The sequence below is a fragment of the Talpa europaea genome (assembly GCF_964194135.1).
Source record: "Talpa europaea genome assembly, chromosome: 9".
NCBI classification, from domain to species: domain Eukaryota; kingdom Metazoa; phylum Chordata; class Mammalia; order Eulipotyphla; family Talpidae; genus Talpa; species Talpa europaea.
The window spans coordinates 11250073-11276755 of NC_140076.1; the positions used below are offsets into that span (position 1 = coordinate 11250073).

At 35.0% G+C, this 26683-nt stretch overlaps 1 protein-coding gene across 17 annotated transcripts in view; it reads right to left on the bottom strand.

Annotated features, from left to right (window-relative positions):
- Positions 1–26683, bottom strand: part of EIF4G3 (eukaryotic translation initiation factor 4 gamma 3) — a gene marked incomplete at both ends in the record, with an annotated part of 137144 nt that overhangs the window by 42116 nt on the left and 68345 nt on the right. For 14 of the 17 annotated variants that reach the window (XM_084241978.1, XM_084241976.1, XM_084241972.1 and 11 more), the window contains 7 exons: positions 857–1093; positions 1539–1685; positions 8422–8619; positions 12794–12964; positions 18614–18733; positions 20325–20458; positions 22761–23004. In XM_084241978.1, coding sequence (XP_084098104.1) covers positions 857–1093; positions 1539–1685; positions 8422–8619; positions 12794–12964; positions 18614–18733; positions 20325–20458; positions 22761–23004 — 1251 coding nt within the window. Of the gene's footprint in view, positions 1–856; positions 1094–1538; positions 1686–8421; positions 8620–12793; positions 12965–18114; positions 18226–18613; positions 18734–20324; positions 20459–22760; positions 23005–26683 lie in introns of all 17 variants that reach the window. The other 3 variants (XM_084241969.1, XM_084241983.1, XM_084241981.1) reach the window with 1 other exon arrangement.

The following is a 26683-nucleotide window of genomic DNA, read 5'->3' on the forward strand; positions in this document are numbered from 1 at the left end:
GAAGCTACAAATTCCAGGATGGCAGCCATGGTCATGTGACTAATTATAGGCCAACAGAATATGAAGGAAAGTGTCAGACTGCAGGTCCCTGTAATCTTCCTTAAGAGAAAGGTAGCTATGTCCTTTACTCTTCACCCAACTTTTTCTGCTGTGAGTGACAAGCACAAGGGATACAACTTAGGGAAGCCAGAATGTTAAGTTGGAAGAACGAGGTTTTTTGATCATCTCTGAGCCACCAAACCAGCCTCAGACTTATCTTTAAACTTCATTTACATGAGTGAGGAAAATACCTCAATCGTGTATAAGACACTGATATTTGGGGTTTTCTGTCAGAACCAAACATAAATTACTTGGCTGATTCAGATATTATGAAACATTTCTTCCATTATTTCTTTGAGGCACTTCTCATTCCCCTTACTCAGATAGTACAATGTTATGTTTGAATTACAGTATTTTGAGTAACATTACGGTTAGACAGCTGTTATAGCATACACTTAAATTAACTGGGTCTTCCTCATTTCTGTACCACCGTTAAGTCTGGCCCACAGTAGCTATTTGCCCCTTATTTCTGCCCATAATCTATTGTATATACAAATGATCTGTGAAATGATCATGCAGAAAAAGGACAAGAAACAACTAATCTGAACAATTCAAGAATTGGTTATAATTTGGGACCTTCTTTAACTCTGAGTCTAATGAAAACGTGGTAAAGAACAATACAGCCAAATACTGACAAAGAGAAGGGCAAAAAGAAAAAAATAAACAGGGCCAAATGGAACACTGTTGTGGGCAATCTTAGTTCTTTTACAACTGACATGAATTTCTGGCTGGAGGTTTGGCCAATTTGGATTTTTACCTTTGCTTTCTCAAAATCTAGGTCTTTGCCAATGGTGGTGAGGAGGCGACACAGGCACTCCAGGGATTCTTCATCATGGTTCTTTAGCAGCTTGACCACACAGTCATGCATGATGGCTTCAGTCAGCATCTTGAGTTTAAAGAGCTCTCCAATGAACTTGATGTTGCCAATGGATCTCCGCCGAGCTTTGTCCTTAGCTTCTTCCAGCTCATCGTGAAGCCTGGTCCTCTCTTCTGGCTGATGTGTTAGGAGGAACAATAGCAGCCTGATGATGAAACTGCACTGCACAATAGATTCTAGGAATATGCACTTAGAGTCATGGTAATCTTAGTATTACCGTTCCTGGGAGTCAGGAATATCTTCTGATAATTTAACAGAAACATATACACTTCTCAGAAAATGGAATTAAATTTAAAAATTTGCATTCACTTCAGATATCCAGAACTCAGTGACCTTTCCAAGTCTAGATTCTGAACACCTGTCTCAGAAGGTTGAGTTTCTCTAACTCACAGTACAAAAAGCAATAATGCATTCCTCTAAGCATGATTATAGGATATCCATATGAAAAACAGGTGACAGACACCTACTGGAGTAGTAGACAGATGTTGTAGCTGGTTTCAGGAAAATTCTATTTTATAGCGCTCTAAGTGCATAAACATTGACATTGTGTGAAAATACTTACAGCATTGGCAGCCTCAAGTTCTTTCTGCTTCTTCTCAAAGACATCATCATCTGCTTTATCTTTCTCAAACTCCTTCTGGCAACGGTTCAGTAACAGCTTCCGGAAATTCACTGTGTTACCAGGCTTGTCTGCCATGGGTACTTTCAACTGCATCCAGACAGGAAAATGCAAAAGCACCAAGATTACTTAAAGACATGCAATAATTTTCTCAGTATCTATTTTTCTTATTGTGCAAATTAATACTGACTGAACCACAGGTAAGCATTCCATAAGAGGTATCGAATTTGGCGTTTGCCATTTCATGAATTCAAGATCCTAAACTGAAGGTGTCGTAAAATTTTATATAGAAAAGGTACATACTCCTCTCATAAATATACTAAATCTTTTATAATGGGCTTTGCCTTAAGTTGACTTTAAAGCAGAGAGAATTTCATTGCTACAGAACAACTATCATAAATGAGATTCTTATTCTAGAAAATGCAAAGAAGAGCAGACACATTTAAGGATTTTAGAGATATCCTTTCCTCAAGGCATTGTCAACACTGTTATGCGATGAACTTACCTTGACTATCAAAAAATACTCTATTTATTATTTCTTACATACCAAAAGAAAATACTAGCTCTCTAGAAGTGCAACCTAACAAATGGCCCTCTTAGAAATATTGTTTGATATAAAGACCCAGAATAGAAGGGTGGAGTCACTGGGAGTCAAGATGCTTATAAAGTTCCCATTCAAAAGCACTAATAATTGCTTCCTAGTAACTGCAGTAGGTCATCTCTTCAAAGTTTTTACTTCTAACCAAATACAGGAATGTTCTTATGAACATGTTTAGAATATAAAGAAAATAGAATGAAGCAGCAATTGACTAAAATAGTCTATTTTTGGACAAAACCCCAAGCAGCACTACTACTCAACCATCACACAACATGGCCAAATGGTTTTTCCAAAATCACAAAGTGGCTCCCAAAGTTCTAGAATGCATGCATGGTCTCTGCCTTAAGTCAGTGTGAGAACTTGGTAAAAACCCAAATACACTATTTATACTCACAAAATTGATAATGTTATCGATCAGAATGGTCTTGGATAGATGCTGATGTGGGCTGAACGGCTAGAGAAACTTCTTGAGAGCTGAGTACTATGAGACTACCCTATATTTGTGCTAGAACTGATGGCATGATCTCCATCATGTTCTCTATGACATATGAAAGACCATTTAACAAGTCCAGTGCCAACGCACCAAGGAATCAAGTATTTCACTATACTTTCCTTTTAGAAGGAAACATTAATTTAAGGAGAGGAATAGCACCAAGTACTTTTTAAGACAACCACAGAAAAGCTGACATGAGGCTACACACACATTGAGGCTATACAAATGTGAGAAACTATGAATGTTACATGATTAGGCCTTCTTAATGATTACACAAGAAGGTAGAAAAGAAACACTACCCGAAAACAAAGGTTTTCAAAAGCAAAAGCCAAAGTAAAAAATTATCTCTTGTCAAAGTTAAAAATTATCTCTTGCCAGGACCTAGAATAATGAGCAACACACTACAAAAGAGAACCAAAATGCAGATCCATGAGCAAGTTGGCATACAACAGAGCACCAACATGACATTAGGTTCCAGAAAAATGGTTCTAAAAATCAGAAGTTATTTCCAAGTTGCTACAAGAATATAAGGAGTCAAAGGGCCTATGCAGCTTCTTGGCATATTCACCAGCACTACTGATAGTAACACAAAGGGCAAAACTGACTATTGTGGTAAAAACCACTTGGGCTACAATCTATCAGGATTAAAGAGATGTTTCCTCCATTATGGATTTACTATGTAAAAAATGGGAAGAATGTGGACATTAATATGAAAATCCAAGTCACTGTCTTATGATAAGGGACCAGAATTAAAATGAGTCAGGAAGATTAAACAAACACAACTTGTGATAGATTGGTTTATGGGAACAAACAGAAACTACTTAAGGCAAGGGAGAATTTCCTGACATCAAAGATGTAAAAAGGCACAACTTTATTAAGTATTATGACATAGCTTTTTATAACTTTTGTATAGGGAAGGTTACGTTGAAAGCGTTGGGTTAACTATCAAAAGATATGCTTTCTTTATAAACAGAGGTGATTTTTTTTTTAAATTTAATACCTCATTTTTCACATTGCTCACCATTACTTACAGTGGTGACCTCAAAATTAAGCTCTATCTATATTGCCCTCTCAGCCACCAAGTACACAGGTATTTCTTTTAACCCAGTGTCAATTTCGTTATTTCAAACAAGGCAGGCATAATACCAAGGTATCTAACGTAGAGTGCAGCTTTAAGTATCCAATGAAATAAGTTTGGTGAAAGCATTTTATAAGAAAGTTGCAAATGGGATAGTCAGAAATTACTGCATAAAAGAGCACTTTCATGGAATGTAGAGTTACAAATGAGGTTGGAATCCCAACTCTATGATCAATTGTACAAGTTTGAGCAAGTAGCCTCACTGAGCCTCAGCAACTCATCTGCAAAAGGAGACATTCTAATGACTGCAGGCTGAGAGACAATATAGTAGCTATTAAAATGAAGCTTTGGAAACTATTACAATCCAGCTCTGTCCTGTGACTTTGGTCAGGTTGCTTAGCTTCACCAAATCTGTTTCTTTTGAAAATGGGATGGTAACATCTTACTCTTAGGACTATTGAAAGGACTAACTTGTCTAAATAAAGGATGTGATAGCGGCTGGCACATAGTTAGGAGGCCAATAAATAAGACGGTTTTATATATAGGTACAGAGGTAATGTATTTAAATATTTGTAGATGTATTTAATGGGTTTTTGATTAAAAATTAAGTCACCTATATGTAAAAAAAGGGTATCAAAGAAAGTATAAAGTTAGTTTAGAAGGTAATATGCAATATGGAGAAAACCACAAAAGGCCAAGAGAAATGACATCTGCTTTCCCAAAATGGTGGTCATGGGGCATTTCACATGTATAGGACATAGAGAAGATGTGATCGTGCATAAGCTTTTAAAACATATTCACATGGAGATATTATTAAAACCAAACAATCAACAACATCATAGATCTCTATGCCTAAATGAATGAATGCCTAGCTACAAAACTCCCTAAAGAGCTGCTTTGAAACATAATCCTAATGTCCTCTGGGGACAGTTAACAGGGCTGTGGAAATATGGAAACAGGCTAGTTGAGGAAATATATTTTCAGACTGGTGATGTGTGGTAAATTTTTCATTCTTAAATGATAAATTCAACAGGGTTATGTATTAAGCAAGTATGTTTGTCTGTTGGACACTGGGCAGGAAAACCAATGAAAATGGTTAGTTAGGAACGACATGAAGGGTGGATGTGAGTGTGCTCAGGCTGCTATGATAAAGTGCCTTGGTGGTGACTTACAAAAAGGCATTTACTTCTCACAGTTCTGGAAGTTGGAGGCTCAAGATCAAAGTGGTTAGACTCATTTCTTGGTGAGGGCCCCTTTTCTCATTTGCAGACATCTATCCTCTTCCTTACCCTCAGGTAGCAGAGAGGAAGCTCTAGTGTCTCTTCCTCGTCTTACAAAGGCATTAATACCATGATTGGAGGTCTAACCTATGACCTCATCTAAACCTAATTACCCTCCCAAGGTTCCACCTCCTAATATTGTGATACTGAAGGACAAGACTCCAACATAAATTTTAGGAGAGCACAAACATTCAGTCCTTAACAACAGACAAGGAGATGCTTGTAAACAAGATAAGGGTGATGGCAGAAATGAAAGTGAGCCTGCAAAATGAAAAAATGCTCTGTAGATAGCTACTGATTTTCATTAAACAGTAGCCCATGACCCAAACTAAGATATTTAAGTGTTTCAAACAGGTTGTTTTGGAGTCAGGGAATATTTTAGTAAGGCTGCCTGGTAAGCTGGATCACACCCATCCTTTCATTTTTACACAGTAAATTAACATTGTCACATTATACTGCAAACTAACAGTGTCTCATCTCACACTGGCCAGTCAGCAATCATATATGAAATTGTCATCTTCAGGTAGTTATTTTCTTCAAATTGATACATTTATTAATGTTGAAGGCATTTTTTTTAATACTCCTATCCTTTTAAGAATCGTCAAGGGTTGTGTCAGCAGCATGTCAATTATGGTGATTACACAGGAGTCTAGAAAATGGAAAGACAAGCGCTGGCCTTGAAAAATTTAAAAACATTTACCACTTGGTATATAATACAACTTTGGGGGAATTTATGCTCAAGAAGTAAAAGTCTAGCATGCAACATGCAAGGATAGAGGGCATTTTTTTTTTAATACAGCACTGTTTCTGGTTGCAAAACAATAAAACAAGCAAAACTCCCAAACTACAGACAACATGAAGGAGGGAAGAGAGAAATGGCTAGAAACATTATGTCACATATATACTATGGGATATTTTGCAGTTTCTAAAAATGTGTGCAAAATCTACCTGTAGGTGCCAAATCACAAATGGAAAAAAAAAAAAAAACTAACTAAAAAACAATGCATAATAATTCAAGTAAAGCATAACCAAAAAATCCTTTCATCAGGATTTTGAGGAAGAAAAACTTAGGACTGTTTGGGGCTGCCATATTAACTTTTTCTTTATATATCTCTATACTCTTTGTTATTTTTCAATTTAAAATAATCCAGTAAGTTTTAAAAGTTTTTTATTTAAACAAGGGTAGATCATAACAACAGTCACATTAAGCAGTGGCTTATCCATAATTTTTTCCTATTCCAAACCAACTTAAACTATTGCCAGGTCTTTTCAAAGGCCATTTTCATCATGAATAGCCTCTATTAAAAAACCTTAACTTTCACTGCCTATTAGATTAAATCCAAAATGGTAAAGAGCCACTAAGTATGAGCCAGAAGATCTGGGATCTAGTCCTACTTCTAATGAGTGCCTAGAGGATATCATGACTGCCACAATGAAAATAAGGAGCATGAAACAGAGAATCAGTTTGGTTTTAGGAAACGGTGGTATGTTAGAAGGCAATATGGCAAGTGGGGGGCCTCCCTGGTGGCGCAAAGGGTTAAGCACCACACCATGAAGCAATCCGCAGCCTCTACAGCACGAGTTCGAACCCCAGCCAGACAGGGAGAAACCCACATGGAGCAGCAGACCTCTCCTGACTCTCCCTCTGCTCCCCTCAGCAGTGTACTTCGGTCAATCTGCCTGTTCTGTTCCCCACTCTGTCTCTGGTGAATCCTCTTACCTCCTGCATCTCTGGCCTGTCCCCCAGCTCTTGTATGCATAAATAAATAAATCTTTAAAAAAAATATGGCAAGTGATTTAGTTAAATAATCCTAGATTTGGAGCACTGCCACTTATTAGTTCACTTATTGAGCAAGTTGTTTGCCCTTTTTAAAGTCTCAATTTCTGAATCAACAAAGTGGGGCTAATAATACTGAACTTTTAGGGTTATAATAACCAGTAAAAATAATAAATATACAAACCACCTACCCAAACTGCAACCTAATAGGTGCTAAAAAGATGGTTTCTATTATTATGCAATAATCCTCATTCTGTAGTCAACAATTCAAGATCTTTGTGATCTTTTCCATCAACGACATAGCTTTGAATAAATATATTTAGGACTTACTACAGGCCAGACACTGAAAGAGGAGCTTTCTATCCACTATCTCATTTAATTAATTTTATTGCTGTGATAACAAGTTGTAGGAATTAAATTTACTTTATAGATTAAAAACTGAGGCTTAAAGAGGTTATATATATAAGGCTATAAAGTTAGCAAGTCAGAGTAAGAATTTGAATTTTAAAGTGTAAACCATTATGCCATACTTGCCGCTTCGGCCTGACACCTGCCTGGGATATGTTCTTCTTTCTCTGGACTTGCACTCCCCCTTCTCCCAGGTCTAATTCAAACTCTTCTTGCTTCACAGAAGTTCATCACGCTTCCACTCTTTCCCCTGCTACTTGAATTTTTTGTCTAAACCCTCCATTCAGGCCACAATACACTGCAGTATCACAGCATACCATATAGGTGGGTTTTCCCTCTGGTTAATGTTGCTTTTTTAAATATGGATTTTGAGTTTTTTTAAAGACAAAGTTTAACTTTCCGAAGTCCCAACAGTCTTACCTACCTTTGCCACAGGTTCTCAAAAGATATTTAGTAGAATGATACAAATTTGCATTTTTATAGCAAGGCATGACAAGTTGTGATAATTAAAAAAAACTCAAATGTTAAAGGACACACATTTCTGACACAAGTACCTTGGTAACAGTAACAGGCAGAGGAAACACAGATGGTACACAGCAGTTTAATGACTGCAGAATAGAAGACAATGAACACTAACCAGAAGCTCTTTGGTCTCCCATTCTGTCTTGCCCTAGATTTGACAGGCTGTTGAGATTAAATGGCTGTGGACAATGTAAAGAGAAAAAAAACTAATAGTTTCTAAGAGATGAAATAATTATTTTTGAATCCTTTATGATCATAACTATCCTATCATTTTCATAGAGGCTAGAATTAGAACCAACATGTTTTCAATTTTGAATTTAATTAAATATGACTGTAAGCATTAGCTCTATTTCTATAACATGACACCCCAGGAAATTGATTGCCCATGACAATAATTTAACATAGTGATTTAAACCTTATTCAATCTTCCTCACATTGGATGGGAGCATATTATGCCTATTTCAGTCTAGTCTTGATATTCTGTCTTCAGAGATGACTACATTTTAATAAAGCAAGATTCATTTCATACAAGGAAGATATTATATTTATAAATGCTAAAAATATATTCTCCCCTTTACGTTGCCCCAATAACACTTCTGGGAAGAATGTGTAGTGAGGGGAGAATATACCTCTTGGAGATTTCTGGTTTTACTCCTTCCTCTCTTCTTACCGTTACTAGACATCGACACATGTTTGCGTAAGCCACAGAGAAACTCGGTTCATCAATAGCCTTCTCAAAGACCAGGTCAATGACTCCTTTCAGGCGCTCCTCTGTGTCAACAGTAAGTCCTGACACTTGCTTCATCAGCTGGTTGAACATCTGTGGTGTCAATTTATTTAATATACTTCGAACTTTTCTAAAAAGCTCCTAAAAGGGCCACAAAATAAAAGCATTATAGTAATTAGACAATAAAGATGCATTCTTCAGGATTAATATTTTGTTTATCATTTGTAAATTCAACAATTATGAACTAAATTTAATCCATGTATTTTAACAAATAGCAAAAAATTATAGTCTCTTTTTCAATATTAAATGAGATTCCTAGGAACTAGTATATTCATACTTCAGTGGGGATATCTTCTGGTACAGTTCATTTTTTAAAATGAGATAATATTGGATTTTCCTGCACATTTCTAAGGGCAATTTGGCCATATACGTGTGTTAGAAGTTTTAAAGTGGTGATGTATCCTTTGAATCAGCAATTTTGCTTTCAGAAATCGACTCATCTTTAAAGATAGGTAAAAAAGATTTTGGCCCAAATAACTTTCACTATAACCATTTACAGAAAATAATTTAAATGTCCTAAATTAGGTATTTGTCTCAATGAGGGTAAAATATGAGTTATGGTACACAATACTAGGCAGTAGTCTTTCAAAATGTGGTAGAAACTCTCACTATAATTAGGAATAGAAGAGAACTTCCTCAACTAGAACAATTGTATCTATATCCTTACTTAATGGTGAAAGAATGAAAGCCTTCTTCCTGATACTGGAAACAAGGCAAAAATCATACTGGAAGTCCTAGTGAGTTCAATGAAACAAAGAAAAAGAAATACAACCCATATTCAACAAAAGAAATACAACCCATATTCCTATTCAAAAATCATACTGGAAGTCCTAGTGAGTTCAATGAAACAAAGAAAAAGAAATACAACCCATAAAGATTGTAAACAAAGAAACAAAACTATTCACTGTGATTGTCTACATAAAAAATTTGTAATTTACAAAAACAGATGCTACAGTAAGAGTTTAGCAAAGCTGTAGAATATAATGTCAATATACAGATATCAATCTTACCATATTAGCAACAATTAAATTACATTTTTTAAAGTACCATTTACAGTAGCAACACAAAAAAACATAAAATAGTTAAAAATTTAACACAATATCCAAAAGTACTATAGGATGGCAGTAATCAAAGATGACCTAAATAAATGGAGATCTATATCATATGCATGTATTAGAAAATTTATTATTAAGTTCTCAGTTTTCTCCATAGTGATCTACAGATTGAACACAACCCAAATAAAAATCCTAGTAGGGTTTTATTTTTTGGTAGTAATTAAGAAGCTAAGTCTATAATTTATATGGGAAGTCAAAAAATAACTAGATAGCCTAAACAATTTTGAAAAATAATAAAATTGGAGGACTCACACAATATGATTTTAACTGTTACTATATAAAGCTACTTTTAAAAGACAGTGTAGAATTGGCAAGAAAGGAAGCATTCAGATCACTGGAACAGAATATAAAGTGTAGAAATAAGTTTATACATCTATGATGTATTGATTATCAACAAAGATTCAATGGAGAAAGAAAAATAATTTCAACAAATGGTGCTGAAACCTTCTGCTCTCCATATGTAAAAAACCAAAACTACAAGATACGAAACACTGATTTATATCCTACACATATAACAGAAAAATTAACTAAAACAAGAACACAGATCTAAATGTAAAGCCCAAAGCTCTAAACTTCTACAAGACAACATAGGAGAAAAGCTTTGTTTTTTGGATTATGCAAAGATTTCTTACATATAACAGCAAAAGCACATTCTATGAAATAAACTGATAAATTGAGCATCATCAAAATTAAAAACTTCTGTAAAAGATATTAAAAGAATGGAAAGACAAACCATAGGTTGGGAGGAAATTTTTGCAAAGCACACATTTGAGGAGGGATTTGTATCTGGAATATATAAAGAATTCACAAACTCAGCCTTAGAAAATGTACTATCCAATGATAAAAAAGCAAAAGATAAACAAATTTTACCAGAGATGATACACAAATGGCAAATAAGTACATGAAAAAGATGTGTTTGGAGACGTCATCAACACGGTGGCAAGGAAACACTGCGAGTGTAGTAACTCCCATTAAAAAAAAAAAAAAAGTTAATAGGGAGGAAAAGCGGCAGGTCCCTGAGAAAACTGGGACACGGAAGATAAACGGGAGACTCTGGTAAACTGCCCAAAGAAGAAAGTTGCCATAAAAGAGGACTAGAAGGGAGGAAAGCTCAGAACCCTGCTACCCTCCCCCACCCACAAAGTAGGCCCTCTCCGACCAACAGAAAGGAGGAAAAAGATGTGTTTATTCAACATACTAATCACTTTGGAAATGCAATGAGATACTACCACATACCCATTAGAAATGTCAAAATATATAAAGCAGAAAACAAATGCCGAGAAGATGTAAAATCATTGAAACTTTCATGTCTTGACAGTAGAAATTCAAAGTGGCCTGTAAAACTATCTTAGTATAACAGCTTGGTTACACTTCTATTTACCATACAACTAACTCTGCTCCCATAACTAGTAACTTACTCCAAAGTAAGAAAACCATATGTTCACATAAATCCTACACGTATGTTTACAGCAATTTTAATCGTAATTGCTAAAATCTGGAGACTGTCTATACTGTGAGTGGATAAATAATCTATGTCATATCCAAACTATGAAATATCACTGGGTAATAAAAAATAAACTAATCACACATATAATAACATGAATGAATTGCAAATGTATATGCTAAGTTAAAAAAGTTATATTCTCACTTCCAATAAGGTAAATGCAAATCAAAACTACAATGACATATCATCTCATATCTGTGAGAACAGTATACATCAAAAAGACTTCCAACAACAAGGGTTAGAGAACATGCAGAGAAAGAGGGTTCCCTTTTATTTTGTTGGGAATGTAAGTTGGTGCAGCTATTTTGGAAAGCAGCCTGGACCTATCTGAAAAAACTGAAAATGGAAATACTGTAATGATCCTGCAACACTTTTGGTAATCTAGCCACAGAGCACAAAACTATCAGCACAAAAAATTATACGCTCCACAATGTTTATCACTGTATTATTTACAAAGGCTAGCAATATAGAGCAACCTAAGTGCCTACTGATAGAGGACTGGATAAAGAAGATGTGGTATTTGGAATACTACTAAGCCATAAGGAAAAGATGAAACATTGCTAATTGCAGCAAAATGAAAGAAGTTCAAAGGGATTATGTGAAGTAAACTAGAAAAATAAATACAAATATTGGACAATTTCACCTAGGTAATATAACAGACAACTGATAAAGCAAAATAATTATAAACTAACAGAACTGATAAGCAAACTGAGGTTTCTGAGATTAAGAGGGATGGGGAAGGGGTAGTAAGGGATGGTTGTAGTGACAAAAATAAATTATGGAAAAAGTCCTACGTTGGCTATTAAAATTTCTGTTAACTCAAAAAAAAGCAGGGGGAGGCACAGAATCAACTTAATTCCATTTATATGATAATCTGGCAAAGGATGAACACAAAGCAGTGTAAGGAAATTTTCAAGGGCTGATAGAAATGCACTCTATCTTGATTTTGGTGATTGTTACATACTGTGGCTATTTTACAACCATCACAACAGTACATCAAAAAGTAATTTTCACTAAATGTAAATAATCCTCAATGAAAATGTCAAAATCCAAGAAACATGCTATAATAACTGGAAAAATCTATAAAATATTGTGTTTGCTCCCTATATACAGCAAAAGATGAATAAAGACTTGATACAACCTGACAGAATTAAAGGAATTAATTTCATTTACCCTAAAGAGTTCTGAGGGCAGGATAAGCACAGAAAGATAAAAAAACAAAACAAGACAAAACAACACCCAAAATACCCTAAAACAAAGTGTGTTTCTCAATTATAACTTAAATGAGGAAAGACCTGACAAGAGAACATAAAGCAATGTACTAACTAGACTAGCATGGGTAATCACTGAGATCTGAAAATATATTATTAAGAAAAGCAAATACTGACCTCAGTTTGATGACATGAACTCTCTACCCACAGCCTGTTTTCCAAAGCACACAGAAAGCAATTTCAAGAGAAAATAATAGGTTGTCTGGGATCCACAATGATTTTTAACATAATGTATTTAATAGGAAAAAATATAAAAAGTCTTAAGAGTTCTCTAGATAGCAGTAGGACAAAATGACAAGCAAAAATAAATCAAAACAGAATTATTATAATTCCAGAACAACTTCAGAATGTGCTTTTGTTCTCACCTGAGTTTTAATGTTTTCAGGATCCTCTGATTGGCTATCTCGCTTCTGGCTGGGCTTCCAAGCATTCTCTGCCTTCTTCAGGTGCACATCTTCTTTTACAGAAACCGTGATGATCTTCCTGGGTTCTCTTCTCTGGCCAGGTTGAGATCTCCGCGGTCCAACGCTCAACAACTAGGACAAGAATATTCTTTATTATATCTACAGAGTACTTACAATTTATTGTCTCTGCTGTGCTGCTGCTGATGACACCAAACACTTCTAAATGCAAAGACGGATGGGTGTTAGGCACTCAAGTTAGATGTGATATTTGTGTGTGCGTGTGTGTGTGCATGTGCCTTAGACATCATTAATGTAATGTTCTCCACCACTACAATTTTTGATCCTGAAGTCCTCCTAAGTGAGATAAAGTAATGAAAAATTTTAAGGTAATGCTAAATTGAGAAAGTTGTTTCTAACACCACCACAAAAGATAATCACTAGCTGAAGCTCTATTTTTCACTAGTTGTGTCACTTTGGACTGGCACTTAAATAATTGAAAAAAATTGCAGGCAATACAGTGAAGTCTCAAGGGTTACAAATTTGCTTCAAAAATTGGGCTTCTAAACTTCCAATGTGTAACACAATACCTCTTAATGTTAAAATTCTCTGTAGTACAGACACCCAGCCTACTGCAGAACTTAACAGATCCCTCTAAATTTGCTGGGACAGAAACACTCTCTTTCTTTATCATTAATGAGAGTCCAACTTGTTCCCTGAAAAAAGGTCTTCTTTCCCTGTGTCAACTATTTCTTCTGCTAAAGTCCTACTACACTCATTCTGGCATGTCACACTGGTCATCAAACTGTTGCTACTGCAAGAAAATAATGGGGTGAGTTAAATATTGTATTCTGTGTACTGAAACAAGTTATATTAGTTGCTACCTTAAATGTTTGAAAATAATTTTTCAAGGTTAAATATTCATGTGTTAATACTAAGTTCTGCTCCTACCAGCCCTGCTGCTTATTAAGTCTTTACTTTTACTGGTCTATCATTCCCTAAATTCTGAATAAATATTGTTATTAGATTTTAAGAGGGAAGGAAAAATACTTCACATAAGACATATAGACCAGAATATATCTCACTCTATGCCCCAATACTATCCTTTTAAATTCACATACTTGAGAGAAGGCAATAGGAACTTAAATGGCATGCTTTATATAAAAATACAGTTACTAAGAGACTGGTTTGAGGCTTAAGCAGATAAGCTTAAAAGTGAACAAATCACATAATCTCAAAATTATTCTCTAGCACTTCACCATTTGCCCTAATTAGAGATGTCAGTATCAAGGATGCATCAGAACTAGGAGTTAGAATTTCTAAGTTGTACACACCAATCTTTCAAATGCATTCAGTTAAGGATTCAGGACTACTGATATGATCTCAAAGGATTTGGTTAACATTAAAAAAAACTGAGGTCAGATAACCTCAGAGGTACTAGGTATGGTATAACTGACACAGAATTAAAAAGAGGATTATCAGACTGTAAAAGTAGCAACAAGGAACATTTACCGGCCCAGAGAGAATGACTACAAGGCTATTTATTTATAAAATGGAAACTCTGATATGACAAAACAATTCTGTCTAAAAAACAAGTAAACCAAGTGTGATTTGCTTTTTATAATGCAGGTTATTATCTGGTTTTGGCTCATCTTTTTCAATGCTTGGATATATATTAAATAAACAATTATATCTCACAAGACATTTAACTTAATCCTTGCATTTACACATGAAAATTTGTCAAGAACAAAGGTTGCTGAGTATAATGAAAGGTAATAATGTCAAAATCATGAGCAGCCATACCACACCTAATTTGGAGAGATAATTTTAATGATGTTTGAATAAAGTTAGAAATGTCCATTTCTTTAAAAAACTGTGCAAAGACCAATGAATATATCTTGAGATTTGAATCTAAAAAGTAAGTAAAAGACTTATGCCACATCTCCCTGTCCCATGACAAATGTGTGAATATTAAATGACAGATATGGAAATGTAATAAATACTTCTAAATAGGTAACATTGTTTCAAAGAAAAAAGTTTTGAGAAACTAATCAACAACTGTTGGTTCAGGATAAAAGCGTTGAAATTATAACCCATGGTCAAGCTCTTATAAGCCACATTAAAAAGTTTTATCTTTGAATGAACAATGTAAAAAAATTTTAAAAAAAAAAGGAAAAAAATTTAAAAAGAAGTTATATCTCTGGGTATAACTAAGATATTGTTGACAAATATTTATCAAAGTATTTTTAGTCCTCAACAGATTTGCTACACTTATAAATAAATGCATAACATGATTAATTAATGAATTTCTTAGGGTGCTTATATTTAAACTCTGAAAATGAATTCACTGTGACATCAATGTCTGGAATGACTGGTAGAATGGAGAAAAGTGGCAGACTAGAAGACAAAAGAAATAGACCTTTGAGACTAATTCTGAAACCTATGAACACAGTTATTGTGAGCAAATCTCTTAAATTTGCTAAACTTAAATTTCCTTGCATATCAAAGACTCAATTCTCCTACCTGTAAAACTTACTATGAGGCTCATGGAATATAAGACATGTAAAAGGACTTGAACAACTAGGTATGGTATCATCAGTAATACCAAAGAACAAATGTATTTTTAATAAGCTGATGGGTAGACTCATCTAATTACCTTCAAACATTTCATGTTGTTTTTGTGTGAGTGAAAAACTTAACACAAATTATCAAATTTATAGTATCCTTCTGAAATTGCACCTTATGATGAATGTCTTATTTGCAAAATACAAACAAAATAGAGGCTCCGGTATTAAGTTATGGAGTATATATATTTTAAAAAAAGTTTGGTCTCTCTCATTAAAGGAGAAACAATCCTGAAACTCAGTTAGAAGAGGAACTTAAGGTGTATGTGCTCAAAGTCAAAAAATATTAAAATTCAAAAGAAGCATCAAAATTTGGAGTTGATTAGCTAGTAAGCTGCAGTTTTTTCTTGAAATCGAGCTGGAAGTTTTAATTTTTTACTCACTGTTATTCTTAAACACACTAAATAAGATAGTATACCATCTCTACTTTAAAACTTAATATACATTACTCCCATCTCATTTAGAGACTGTAACCTCAAAGTCCTCTGTTAACCCAGATAATCAAAGAAAATAGGACCAAATATTCATCCTACCAATTTATTGATGCAGACAAACTGTTCCTTTAAGAGAGAGAGAGTAATACTATGAACAGAAAACTCTTATTGCTAGGGTTTTTATTTTAGAATTTTTATAGTATTTCAGCCATCTCAAAGTTAGCTGAAACAATTATGACTGGCAAAGGTTACTAGAGTAGGTCCTCAGCCCCAGCTCAGAACATTGTGTTTGGGGTACTTTCTATGATGGCTGTCATAATTAAAATTAACACCACAATTGTTAAGCACCTTGACTTTTAAAAAACTAGAGAAATAATACCACCTAGGTATACCCAATAGATATGTATTTAATGCCCATCAAAAGATCTCTATGCTTAAAATTGTAATTGCACCTGGTATTTTAAAAACAATTGCCACACATTAAAATATTTTATAACAGGAATCTTGCAGGCAAGTTTATACAAGAAGTCATGGCTACTTAAGTCATACTATGAAGCATACCCGGTGGACCTTACTATCTTTGAATGGCAATTTATAAGTCAATTGAAAAGCTGGCAAAACTTATTAGAAGTATGACAGAACCAGAAACTATAAAGAGCAGGGCCTACTGCTTTTTATTGGAACAGCACTGTTTACTGATGTTGGATATTTAAGTCCTATGAAATGTCCATCTGTATCTACACCAATACACCAAAGCAAGTTTGCTAAATTAAGTGGAAGGTGTCTGTTAGCTATAGGTGAGGTTAGAAGAATTACTTGCATTAAAGCTTACTGTTATGTATTAATATATTAATATTATCCTGATAAATCTCAATTTCACTTAAAAAATAGCTTGTAGCATATAAAAGTACTGAATTAAACTGACTTTTTTTGAGACACTACAAATTTTAAATAGCTCACTTCCAGTCAAATTTTAAATAGCTCACTTCCAGCTATTTATCAGATAAATAGCTCATTTATCTGATATATGTAGATATATAGATTAGTGGGCAAATACACATTGTGACAATTACCTTTAAAATTCATTTTATGATTTTGATATTTTAAAAGTGACAAAGCTTATCCTCATATCACAAATTTCTTTTTTGCTACATCTAATTATTATATAATAGCTAGCTGGTAATGAAAAAGGGTAGAATATGGCTAGGAAAAGGAGTGACAATTCATAACTTCTGTGAGTGGCATATGAACAAAATTGAGCAATATGATAACCACAGATGCTGTGAGAAAATAGCAAAATGGAATCAACATTTTTTCAAATGCCTGGCAAAACAAAACTATAAACCAAAACTAAAATAAAAACAAATTAATATATAAATTTTGAACCACCAGAAAAGGAAAATAATCTGAAAAATAAGTTATGATATGGTTTCTAGAAAGCTGCTTTCTAAGACTTTCCAGTGAGGTATTGCATACATTAGAAAAATTTTAACTTAGTATTTAGAGAAAATAAAGTTTAAAATTCAAATGTGTGAGAACAGATTATACACACAGAGGTCTTTAAGATGGCAATGCTCAGTAAATAACATTTACAAATTCAGGAGATTTTCTGTAGGTTTTACAAAGTCTCCAACACACTGTGGGCATTCAAGTATGTTCAGTGGGCACAGGAAAATAATCAAATAATTCAACAAACTGACATTTGTTTTCAGATGGTGAAGTCTTATTTCAAAGCAGGTTTCACAAGTTGCCATTACAGAAATAAAAAGGTGATGGGGAAGTAAAAAGTGTCACCTTATATAAAATAGTTTTACAAACATAAAATCAAACATTTTAACAGAGTGATCTACAAATGTACATCAACCCCCACGCTCCTCCAGAATTTTAGATTAAATGCTCTCTCTCTGACACTGCAACTTGAAAAAAAGGAGATCTTCTCATCATTGGCAACTTTCCCCTATGCTTTCTGCAAGTCTAAAAAGCATGAGGAGGCAGAGAGTGCCAAATCCTGCACAGTGCAGTGCCCAGCATGACTCCACTGGTGATGCCACTTCCACTGCCGAAGAGCCTGCCACTGGCGGTATAAAAGCAATCTGCAATTTACTGATACTGCACTCTTCTGTACATGTCATCTGTTCATATTTTTACAACCTACACTAAATGAGAAGAGCAAAACAGAAACTATTGTACCACCAGAGACTACTGGGAAAAAAAGGATTCAGCGCACCCCTAGAGGCAGGCTCTTCAGGGGTGGGTGCGATATCACCAGTGGAGTGCAAGTTGGGCCTGTGCTCTGATCCAGAATTGGCAATCCATGCCTGCTCTGCCCTTTACAGATCTGTAGAAACAAAGACAAAGAGATGACCATTAGCTGGATAGTAACAGAGATCTCTAGTATATCAGGCACCTCAAAACAAAGTAGGAGTCCTAGTCAAGACTGGTTCTATTTTTAACCCATTTATAGGTCAATTCAACAGAAAAAATAAGAGAAAAACAAAACAAAACAAAAGACCAAATTAATGCAGACCAACTTCTTTCAAGTAAAAACAACTCAAGTGTATTCTTTATTTACTTTAATATAGTATAGAAAGGATAGTCTTTGCCTCTTCTACTTCTTCGTGGTTAGAGGAATCAACGATTAAGTGTCGCTCTCTTGCCTTTTGACAAGATGTCATGGAGTCTATGACAGTTTCTAACTAATTGGGTTGTAGGGAACTTGCACTTACAGGTACACCTCTTCCACCAGGGGTTTGTCTTCCAAAATCTGCAAAGGCTGGAGTAAAGTCAGGACCTCGAGGCAAAATCCTAGGATCTAGAGTTCGCATTGGCAATTTGGGTTGGTTGATCTGCATGAGAAGCAAAGGAACAACTTTTAGGGTGTTCAATGCCACAAAGACAACAAAAACTTATGACTGAAAAGTGTGTGTCTGCTAAAGGTAAACACTGCTGAACCAGTGGAACTTCAGTATGAACCATAGTAGCATCTCCTGGCTAGCCTTGAGAGTCCTTAGGTCCACAGAGGTTCTACTGCTCTTGGGACTAACCATCCTAAAACTTTCAAGGGAAGGCTGGACCCATCAGTAGACTGGCTCATTAGACATTTAGGACAAATAAAATGGCACAACACAAGCTATTTTGAGACCCTATGAACTACTGCCAAATTTTAAGGTTTCTTTCTAGGATATTCACCAGGGTGTCAGAGCAACGGCTGTCGGAATACAGCCATTGTCATTTTGTTTTGATGCTGTTTGCCTTATGATTAGTAAAATATACAATCTGAGTGGACAGTAAGTCTCAAAAGGAAACACTTTCATGTGCAATAACATTTAAAATCTCACTTTTTCTGCCTTGTTTATCTGAGATACCTAGCCGTTCATAGGCATATAATGTGACTATAGCTGAGTCAATCAGTAAGTTGAGTAGTTCTGCAAGAAATCACAAATGAGTAGCTAAAGTGAGGAATAAAGCAGGAAGACAGGAGGAATCTTGTCTAAGAGGCTAATCTAATTCAGTGGATATAAAATTTGCCATCTGAAGTACTGAAGTAACCTCAAATTGGCACCACCAATCGTTCAACTGTCCTCACATTAAGCACCTAAAGAGAAGACTTACATATCAAGAGAAATAAGAGGAACTGTTGCTGTGAGAGTAAAATAATACAAACAGGTCTAGATAAGCAGCTGCTGGGAATCTCAATAGAAGTGGATCTCATTCTGTAAGTTACTCTGTGCATTTAAATTAGGAACTAGTCATCTCTCTTCAAATCAGAAATACTTCAAGCTTAGTCACGGGTTCATCTTCAAGTTACATGAAAATACTTGAAAAATTACATCTGATGTTACCCCTCCCCTGTTTTTGTTTGTAAACAGAGTACTCATTGTAATAATTTTCTGTAAGCACCATTAAGATCAGACATAAAGGAAAGGGTGCCTATCTATTTTCACAGAACTGAAACTGAAGCACAGTTAAGTATCTATGAGGAGATTCTGAGATATACACCATTTGAACCATGTTAACTTTCACTTATATTTGTCAAAGACCTTCTTACATTTCTGACCTATTCGTCATGGCACGCTATTTCATTCTGAAATTTTAGAACAGTGGGTAAAGAGCAATACCTAACCTTAGACTACTAGTCCAACAGACACAATTTTCACCACATCACTGGGAAACAATCACAATGAGCAGACAAATCAATTAATACATTTCAAAACCATCACTCAAATATGGACCAAGGCTCAAGACTGCTGTAAGCTAGAGTAAACCCAAAACCCAAAAGTATTTAGAGAAACTATAATTCTTAAACTTTACATATTTTAATTCAAATACCACCTCATCTAACAATTCCTAAAAACTGCTTTTATCTCTCATATTTGCACCAAGTAAAAACCCAATTCTCACTCCAAAAAGACAATTTTCTTCAAGCATGCAGCTTACTTTGTCAAGGACCACATCACTGATTGGTGGCAGGCCCTCTGGTTTCTGTATACAGGCTGGCATGAACTGGAAGTCCAGAAGAAACTCCCTGTCATACTGCTTCTTGCCTTCAGTATCAGTAGGCTTCCAGGATTCTAGAAAGAGGGATACTGTCAAACAACTGTCTATAAAATCATTATATGTATATCCATCAAAACTGTAACAAGCAAGACTCCAACATTTATCTTATAAGCAAACAAAAAGACAAACACTGAGCAATATTCAGAAAATGTCATGAAAAGTAACCTTTGGCCAGGGACATGTAATAATCCTTATTAAACTACAAACTACTATTGAACTACAAACACTTTAAATGCCTCAGGAATAAGGAATTTGAGAATTTTATTGGTTTCATGGCAAAAAAAGAATACTTATTGTTCATTTGGAAATGCTATAAAGGAAAATAAGGTAAAAGGACAAATTCTGAAAAGTCTGAGCAGTCATAGAATTTCCCTCCTGCCTCTAGTTTAATCTCAATGAAATAAAGTAATGTCCTGTTGCTAGGCCAACTAAACTGGGAATGCACATATCTGTCTCTAAAATCCTGACACTATATGTACTCTTGGCTATTACTTTTACTATAAATTTTATATTAGTTTCTTTGTTTGCTACTACTGCTGCTGCTACTATTGTTACAGCTATGACTTCTCACACTCCAACTTTCTTTATACCGAGTTGGAGAATTTTTAAAATTTATATTAATTGATAAAAGTCACAATTTTTTTCTTTGAATTAACAGAGCTTTCTACAAAATCAGGCCACACATCACTTCATAATAGTATGCTGGGTTCTTCTTTACATTAATGTAGTTTGTCATGTGTAGATCAAACTCACTGATGGTCTTAGAGAATTTTACAGATATTTTCAACAAAATCCTATTTGTTTAAAAGTATACAATTTATGGGAATCTAAATTTTAAATTGCCTTTTTTTTCTAATTACTACTAGTGTACATTACAGAGGGGGAAAGACAGTCAATACAGTTGGAGCTTATCGTTGTGCACTATTTCCTTGCCAAGCTAAAGGATAAAAATATTAATTGACACAGTCCTAAAAATGACAATGTTGTCTCAATTTCCTAATGAAGGATTGGTGATGGCCAGAAGTGTCTGGTGGTATGATGTAAGCCTAGAGCTTTAGAAGCAACTTCAGTAAATTGAATCCCAAGATTAAAAACCATCTTTACAGTAATAAAGCCTTACAGTTTCATGAAATCCGTTAGTACTAGTTTATTGTAGTGAAAAGATCAGTACATTGGGTGAGGTCAATCAATGGCAAACATTTTTGACAACTCATGACTTCATGAAATACTTCTAATACATTTAAAAAAATATATTAAAAAAATACAACTTCATGACTCAGAGCAAACACATATGTGAACAAAGTTTCCTAAAATACTTATGCATTCTACTTGTAATGCATTGACATTATTCTATTTCATTCTTTTTTTAATTTGTTGTACCTCACTAACTTCACAACCTATTAAATGGGTAAAAGGCAGCAGTTTAAAAAACTGATGTAGATTATTTCTGAGGTCTGATATTTTATTCCCAAACCCTACCTGATCGTGCAGAAGTCCAAATGTGGCAGACTAAAAAAACCTTCCACTTATCCCAAACTTTCTATTAAAGGAACCACCTTTCCCCACACGTCCACACCAAATTTCTCCATAAATCGCAACTCTAACCATAGTTTTGGGCCAGAGGTTTAACGTGCCCTGATAGTATCTTAAGATAAAATATCCTCCAGGGTTATCAGATATTCACAGGTTGCTTCCCATGTCAATCAAAAACTCAGTCATACTGCTTGTATTATTAAATTTATTAAACAGATTATTAAATTTCTCTTATCAATTTTCACCATTCTAGGGTCTCCCCGGTGGCGCAGTGGTTAACATCTCAATGCTATCAAGCTATTGCCACTGAAACATGAGTTTGATCCCCAGCCAGGGAGCTGACCCACAGGGCACAGCAAACCTCTCCTGTTTCAAGCCCTGCTCCCCTCAGGAGTGTATTTCAGTAGAGCTGCTTTTTTCTACTCTCCACTGTCTCTGGTGAATCCTCTCACAACCCTTACCCTGCACCTCTGACCTATAGTTCTTGTATGCAAAAATAAATAAAAATAAATCTTAAAAAAAAAAATTCCCCAGTCTAACAATGAATGATTTCATTTGCCACCTTCTCTTCCAAAGTCAGTAAAAGCAGAACAACATCATCAGATATCACTTCTGCCAATACAGCACTCTGGATGTGCTAGTCACTAACTTATGCCTGCTGAACTAGTCTGCAAATATTACATTGTGATGAGCCTATTTCTTGCATGCAGTATTCTTCTGTGAAAAGGCAGTACTGTGAAGTGGGAAAACAAGAGGTACACAGATAGGGAGAGATAAACTTACCTGGTTTGAATGGGAATGTGACCCCTTCACCAGAACTATCAGTGGAGCCTGAATTAGCATCTATTCCTTCACCCTCAGAAACACTCTCAGCACCATTACGCACAGGCTCAGCTTCTCCATTTTCTTCCACAGCTTTCACTTTTTTTAGGTCAGAGGAGTCTCTTTCAGGATGAAACCCTTGGCTCATTTTATTGTGCTCAGATTCAAGTACTTTGTCACCTGAAAGCTCCTCTTCAGCTTTAGGCTAAAGCATAAGTGGACACAGAGGTTATATGTGTGTGTATCTCTATATATAATCTTCTACTGTGTGTAAATAGAAAAGAATATGTAAATATATAAGAATATATATCTATCCTCTCAGAAAGCACAAGAAAACATGTCACCCAAGGATATCTGTATTCAGCATACAGTACTGGAACGGTAAGTTTATTTAAAACACTCTTCTCATTTCATCTACTGGTCTAAAGCAAAGATTTCAAATAGTTACTGAAATGCTTTATCATGACTAATGAAATCTAAATGTCCCAAAGGCTAGAATGGAAAGAACTGTTAATCCTTGGAACTTGATAGACATGAAAGAGTCCTAGTCAGAAATCTAAATCAAGCACTCCTACCCTTGCTACTGAAGCTGAGCAAATATAGAAAGAAACGCTGCAGGGTATTCTGTATGCTGTCCTCTGGCTGAGAAATGAAAAGTCTGATGAACAGTTTAACATATCTAAGTCCCACAAAGCCAATCATTTCTCACTTTACAAAGAGGCTACTTGTTACTTAAGATCTATTTTGTTTATTGGTTCTTGGAATGCTCTGAGACTATACTCTTACTCAAATTATATTGGAAAAATGCTTGGAATATTTCATCAGAAAGCCAAGTTCTGCTTCATACTGTCTTTTTAAGAGGCAAAATAGAATTAACCCTGTTAACCAAATTACGTTTTACTATATTTGTTTCAGATATCAAACAAAAGTGTTATTTCTTAAGGGCTGTAGGAAACACCAAAACTCCTCAAGGCAAAGTTCTCCAGGAACTTTAAGTTTCTTTTTTATTAAAGGTGAGAGTACTCTGAAAACAATCCTTGGAAGAATCACTCTGAGGAATTAGGTATTTTAACTGATAAATCATACTAGGAGAGCCAAAAACAAAGGTTCTGTTGAATTGTTTCAACACAGGATTGCAGGAAGTACTTGCCCCGACTGATTTATAAAATCATATTTTTTATTTTTAAATTACGAGTTACAAATCCTGCGTTGATATACAAGCAATACAACAGATACCATACTAGCAAATTTTCTTCTACCATACCTAAGGCCACAGGGAAAATACATTGGATTTTAAAATGTTACCAATAGGAAAATGTGGCTTTTAGTTCGTTTCTATCATGGAAATTAAATTCCTGCAAATACATAACATATATACTTCAAAGAAAACAAAGTCTAGAAACAATTTTGTTTATAAAATGTGGCAGAGGGCCTCCCTGGTGGCGCAGGCAGTTGAGCGCTACACTGTGAAGCTGTACGCAGCCTCTACAGCGTGGGTTCAATCCCGGCCGGCGAGAATCCCACATGGCTTGGCAGACCTCTCCTGTCTCGCCCGCTGCTCCCCTCAGCAGTGTATTTCGTCAGTCTGCCTATTCTGTTCTCTGTTCTGTCTCCGGTGAATCCTCTCACCCTCCCGCACATCTGGCCTGTACCCCGGTTCATGTATAAAAATAAATAAATCTTTAACAAAGAAAGTGGCAGAAAAATATCTACTGAGTTTAAATCATGAATTAGCAGTTTTACTTTTACTTATTCTATACTGTCATCTTAATTAACTTACAATAAACTTGCAATACCAGAAGATCTTTAATAAACTGGCATGTGAGTCTATAAATGGTACAGATATGACTTATTAAAGAGCAGTATAACTGTATTACACAATTACATAGTTTCTTATTTCAAACGTCAAAAAATACATTGGGGGTCCTCTTCTCTGTACCTAAAATCAACAATGACAGTTTAATGGATATAAACAGAAGATTAATTGAAAAGTCCTGTTCTAACTGAAAATAAGTATAAAGAAACCGTTCCATGAATGACAAACCATATTGAGAGAATACAAATCACAGATGCACAATAATAGAAGGGGCATTTTTCAAGGGATTTCACAAAATAGCTGCATTAAATATTTATGATGATGGCTTTATTTCATCAGGATGAAATTCTATTCAACTAATTTGTAAGTATCTAAAAGTTCTTTAACTATGTACTCAGAAAAAAACAGACCAAATAAAGAAAGGCTGGATTGTCAAAGGTAAACCTTTTATGGGAACCTGTTAAAAGAATAATTTAGTTGACAAAGCTGCTTTATTAAAGCTGAGAGCATTTAAAGTGCTCTAAAAATCAGACTGACAGCTACACATGATGACTGATGAAATAGTCAAAAATTTTAAACAGATTTTATGATGCCTTGACTGAAAATTTCAAGATGAATCATCCTTCATGTTATCTATGTTAATAACCTTGAGAATGTCAATATTTGTAACGATATAATTCTCTAACATACAGCCCTGATATGCTGCCACCTGAAACACATTCTTTTAAATGACTGAGAAAAACCTACGACAAGGAGCCCTTGAGAATCAGTAAAAATGAAGACAGCGGCAACTAATATTTACTAACCTAACAAATGGTCAATATTAGGAAAGACAGGGGACTACAGGATTCCTGGGAAAAGTCTGTGTACAAATGACCAAATACCTTTTTATTATACTTCGAAACTATTAGATTAAGAAAAAAGTGATTCTGAATGAGTCAAAACAGTTCTCATGTAAGAAGAATAACCTAAAGTGGGTTTTAAGAAACTATGGCCTATAAGTCAAGTTTGACTTACCATCTATTTCTGTATGTGTGCATGGGAGAGATGGTTTTCATATTTGTAATAGTTGAAAAATGTATTTCATAAAATGTGAAAATTATATGGAATTCAAATTACATTGTCCATCAATAAATTTTTACTGGAACACAGCCATACTCACTCATTTACACATCATCTATGGCTTCTTCTAGTGTATAGCTGCGGGGTTGGGGAAAACATGACCGGATCATAGTCCCAAAGCCTGCAACTACACACACTCTGAGCTATTCCAAGGGAAAGTTTGCAGCCCCTTGCCCAGAGAACAGAACGAATCTTTGCAAGCACAGAGTGGTAACCATCCACTTAATACTTGATAAACAAAAACCCAACAACAGGGCAAATAAACATGAAGTATAATAGAAGAAAACAAGTTTTTGTTTTAAAGTTAAATCTAAAGAGATATCAGTTTATGTTGCTCTCACAGCCATACCAGGAATGTATGTGATTCCCCTGCTTCTGGAAGGTATTTTATTCTCTGTAGGAGCAACATTTTCTTGCCCAGCTGCAAGAGGAGTACAGTAATTATTTGCACCTCTATAAATTACTGCCAATTCTTATCCCCTGATAACCACAATGAAATCATACCCATGTGACATTTCAGTGGTTGCTATGGAACTAACTGTGACATCAACAGAGCATCATAGAAGAACAATGACAGAACAGAAATAAGTTACAAAGGGGTACTGTGTGCTGCTTCAAGAGGGCAACAACTAGCTAGAAAAGTCTTAAAAATAAATGTATTTAAAATAGTCAGTAAAAATAAATAGTAAAAACTTTAATAAAGTAGATATGAATTTAAGATAAAAACAGAAAATACACATTGTTCATAATACTCTTCATTTATATACTTCAGCACAAAATATCAAGGATATTAAGATTACAGACTATGAAACTGTTAAGAGCACCGAGTACCAAATCTGCCATTGTTTCTGGACCTGGTATCCTGTCATGTATAGCAAACTCTGGTGTGGCTTAGTTCCAAAAGACACAGCATACATGAAAAGTTACTGGGCTTCAGTTTAAAGAT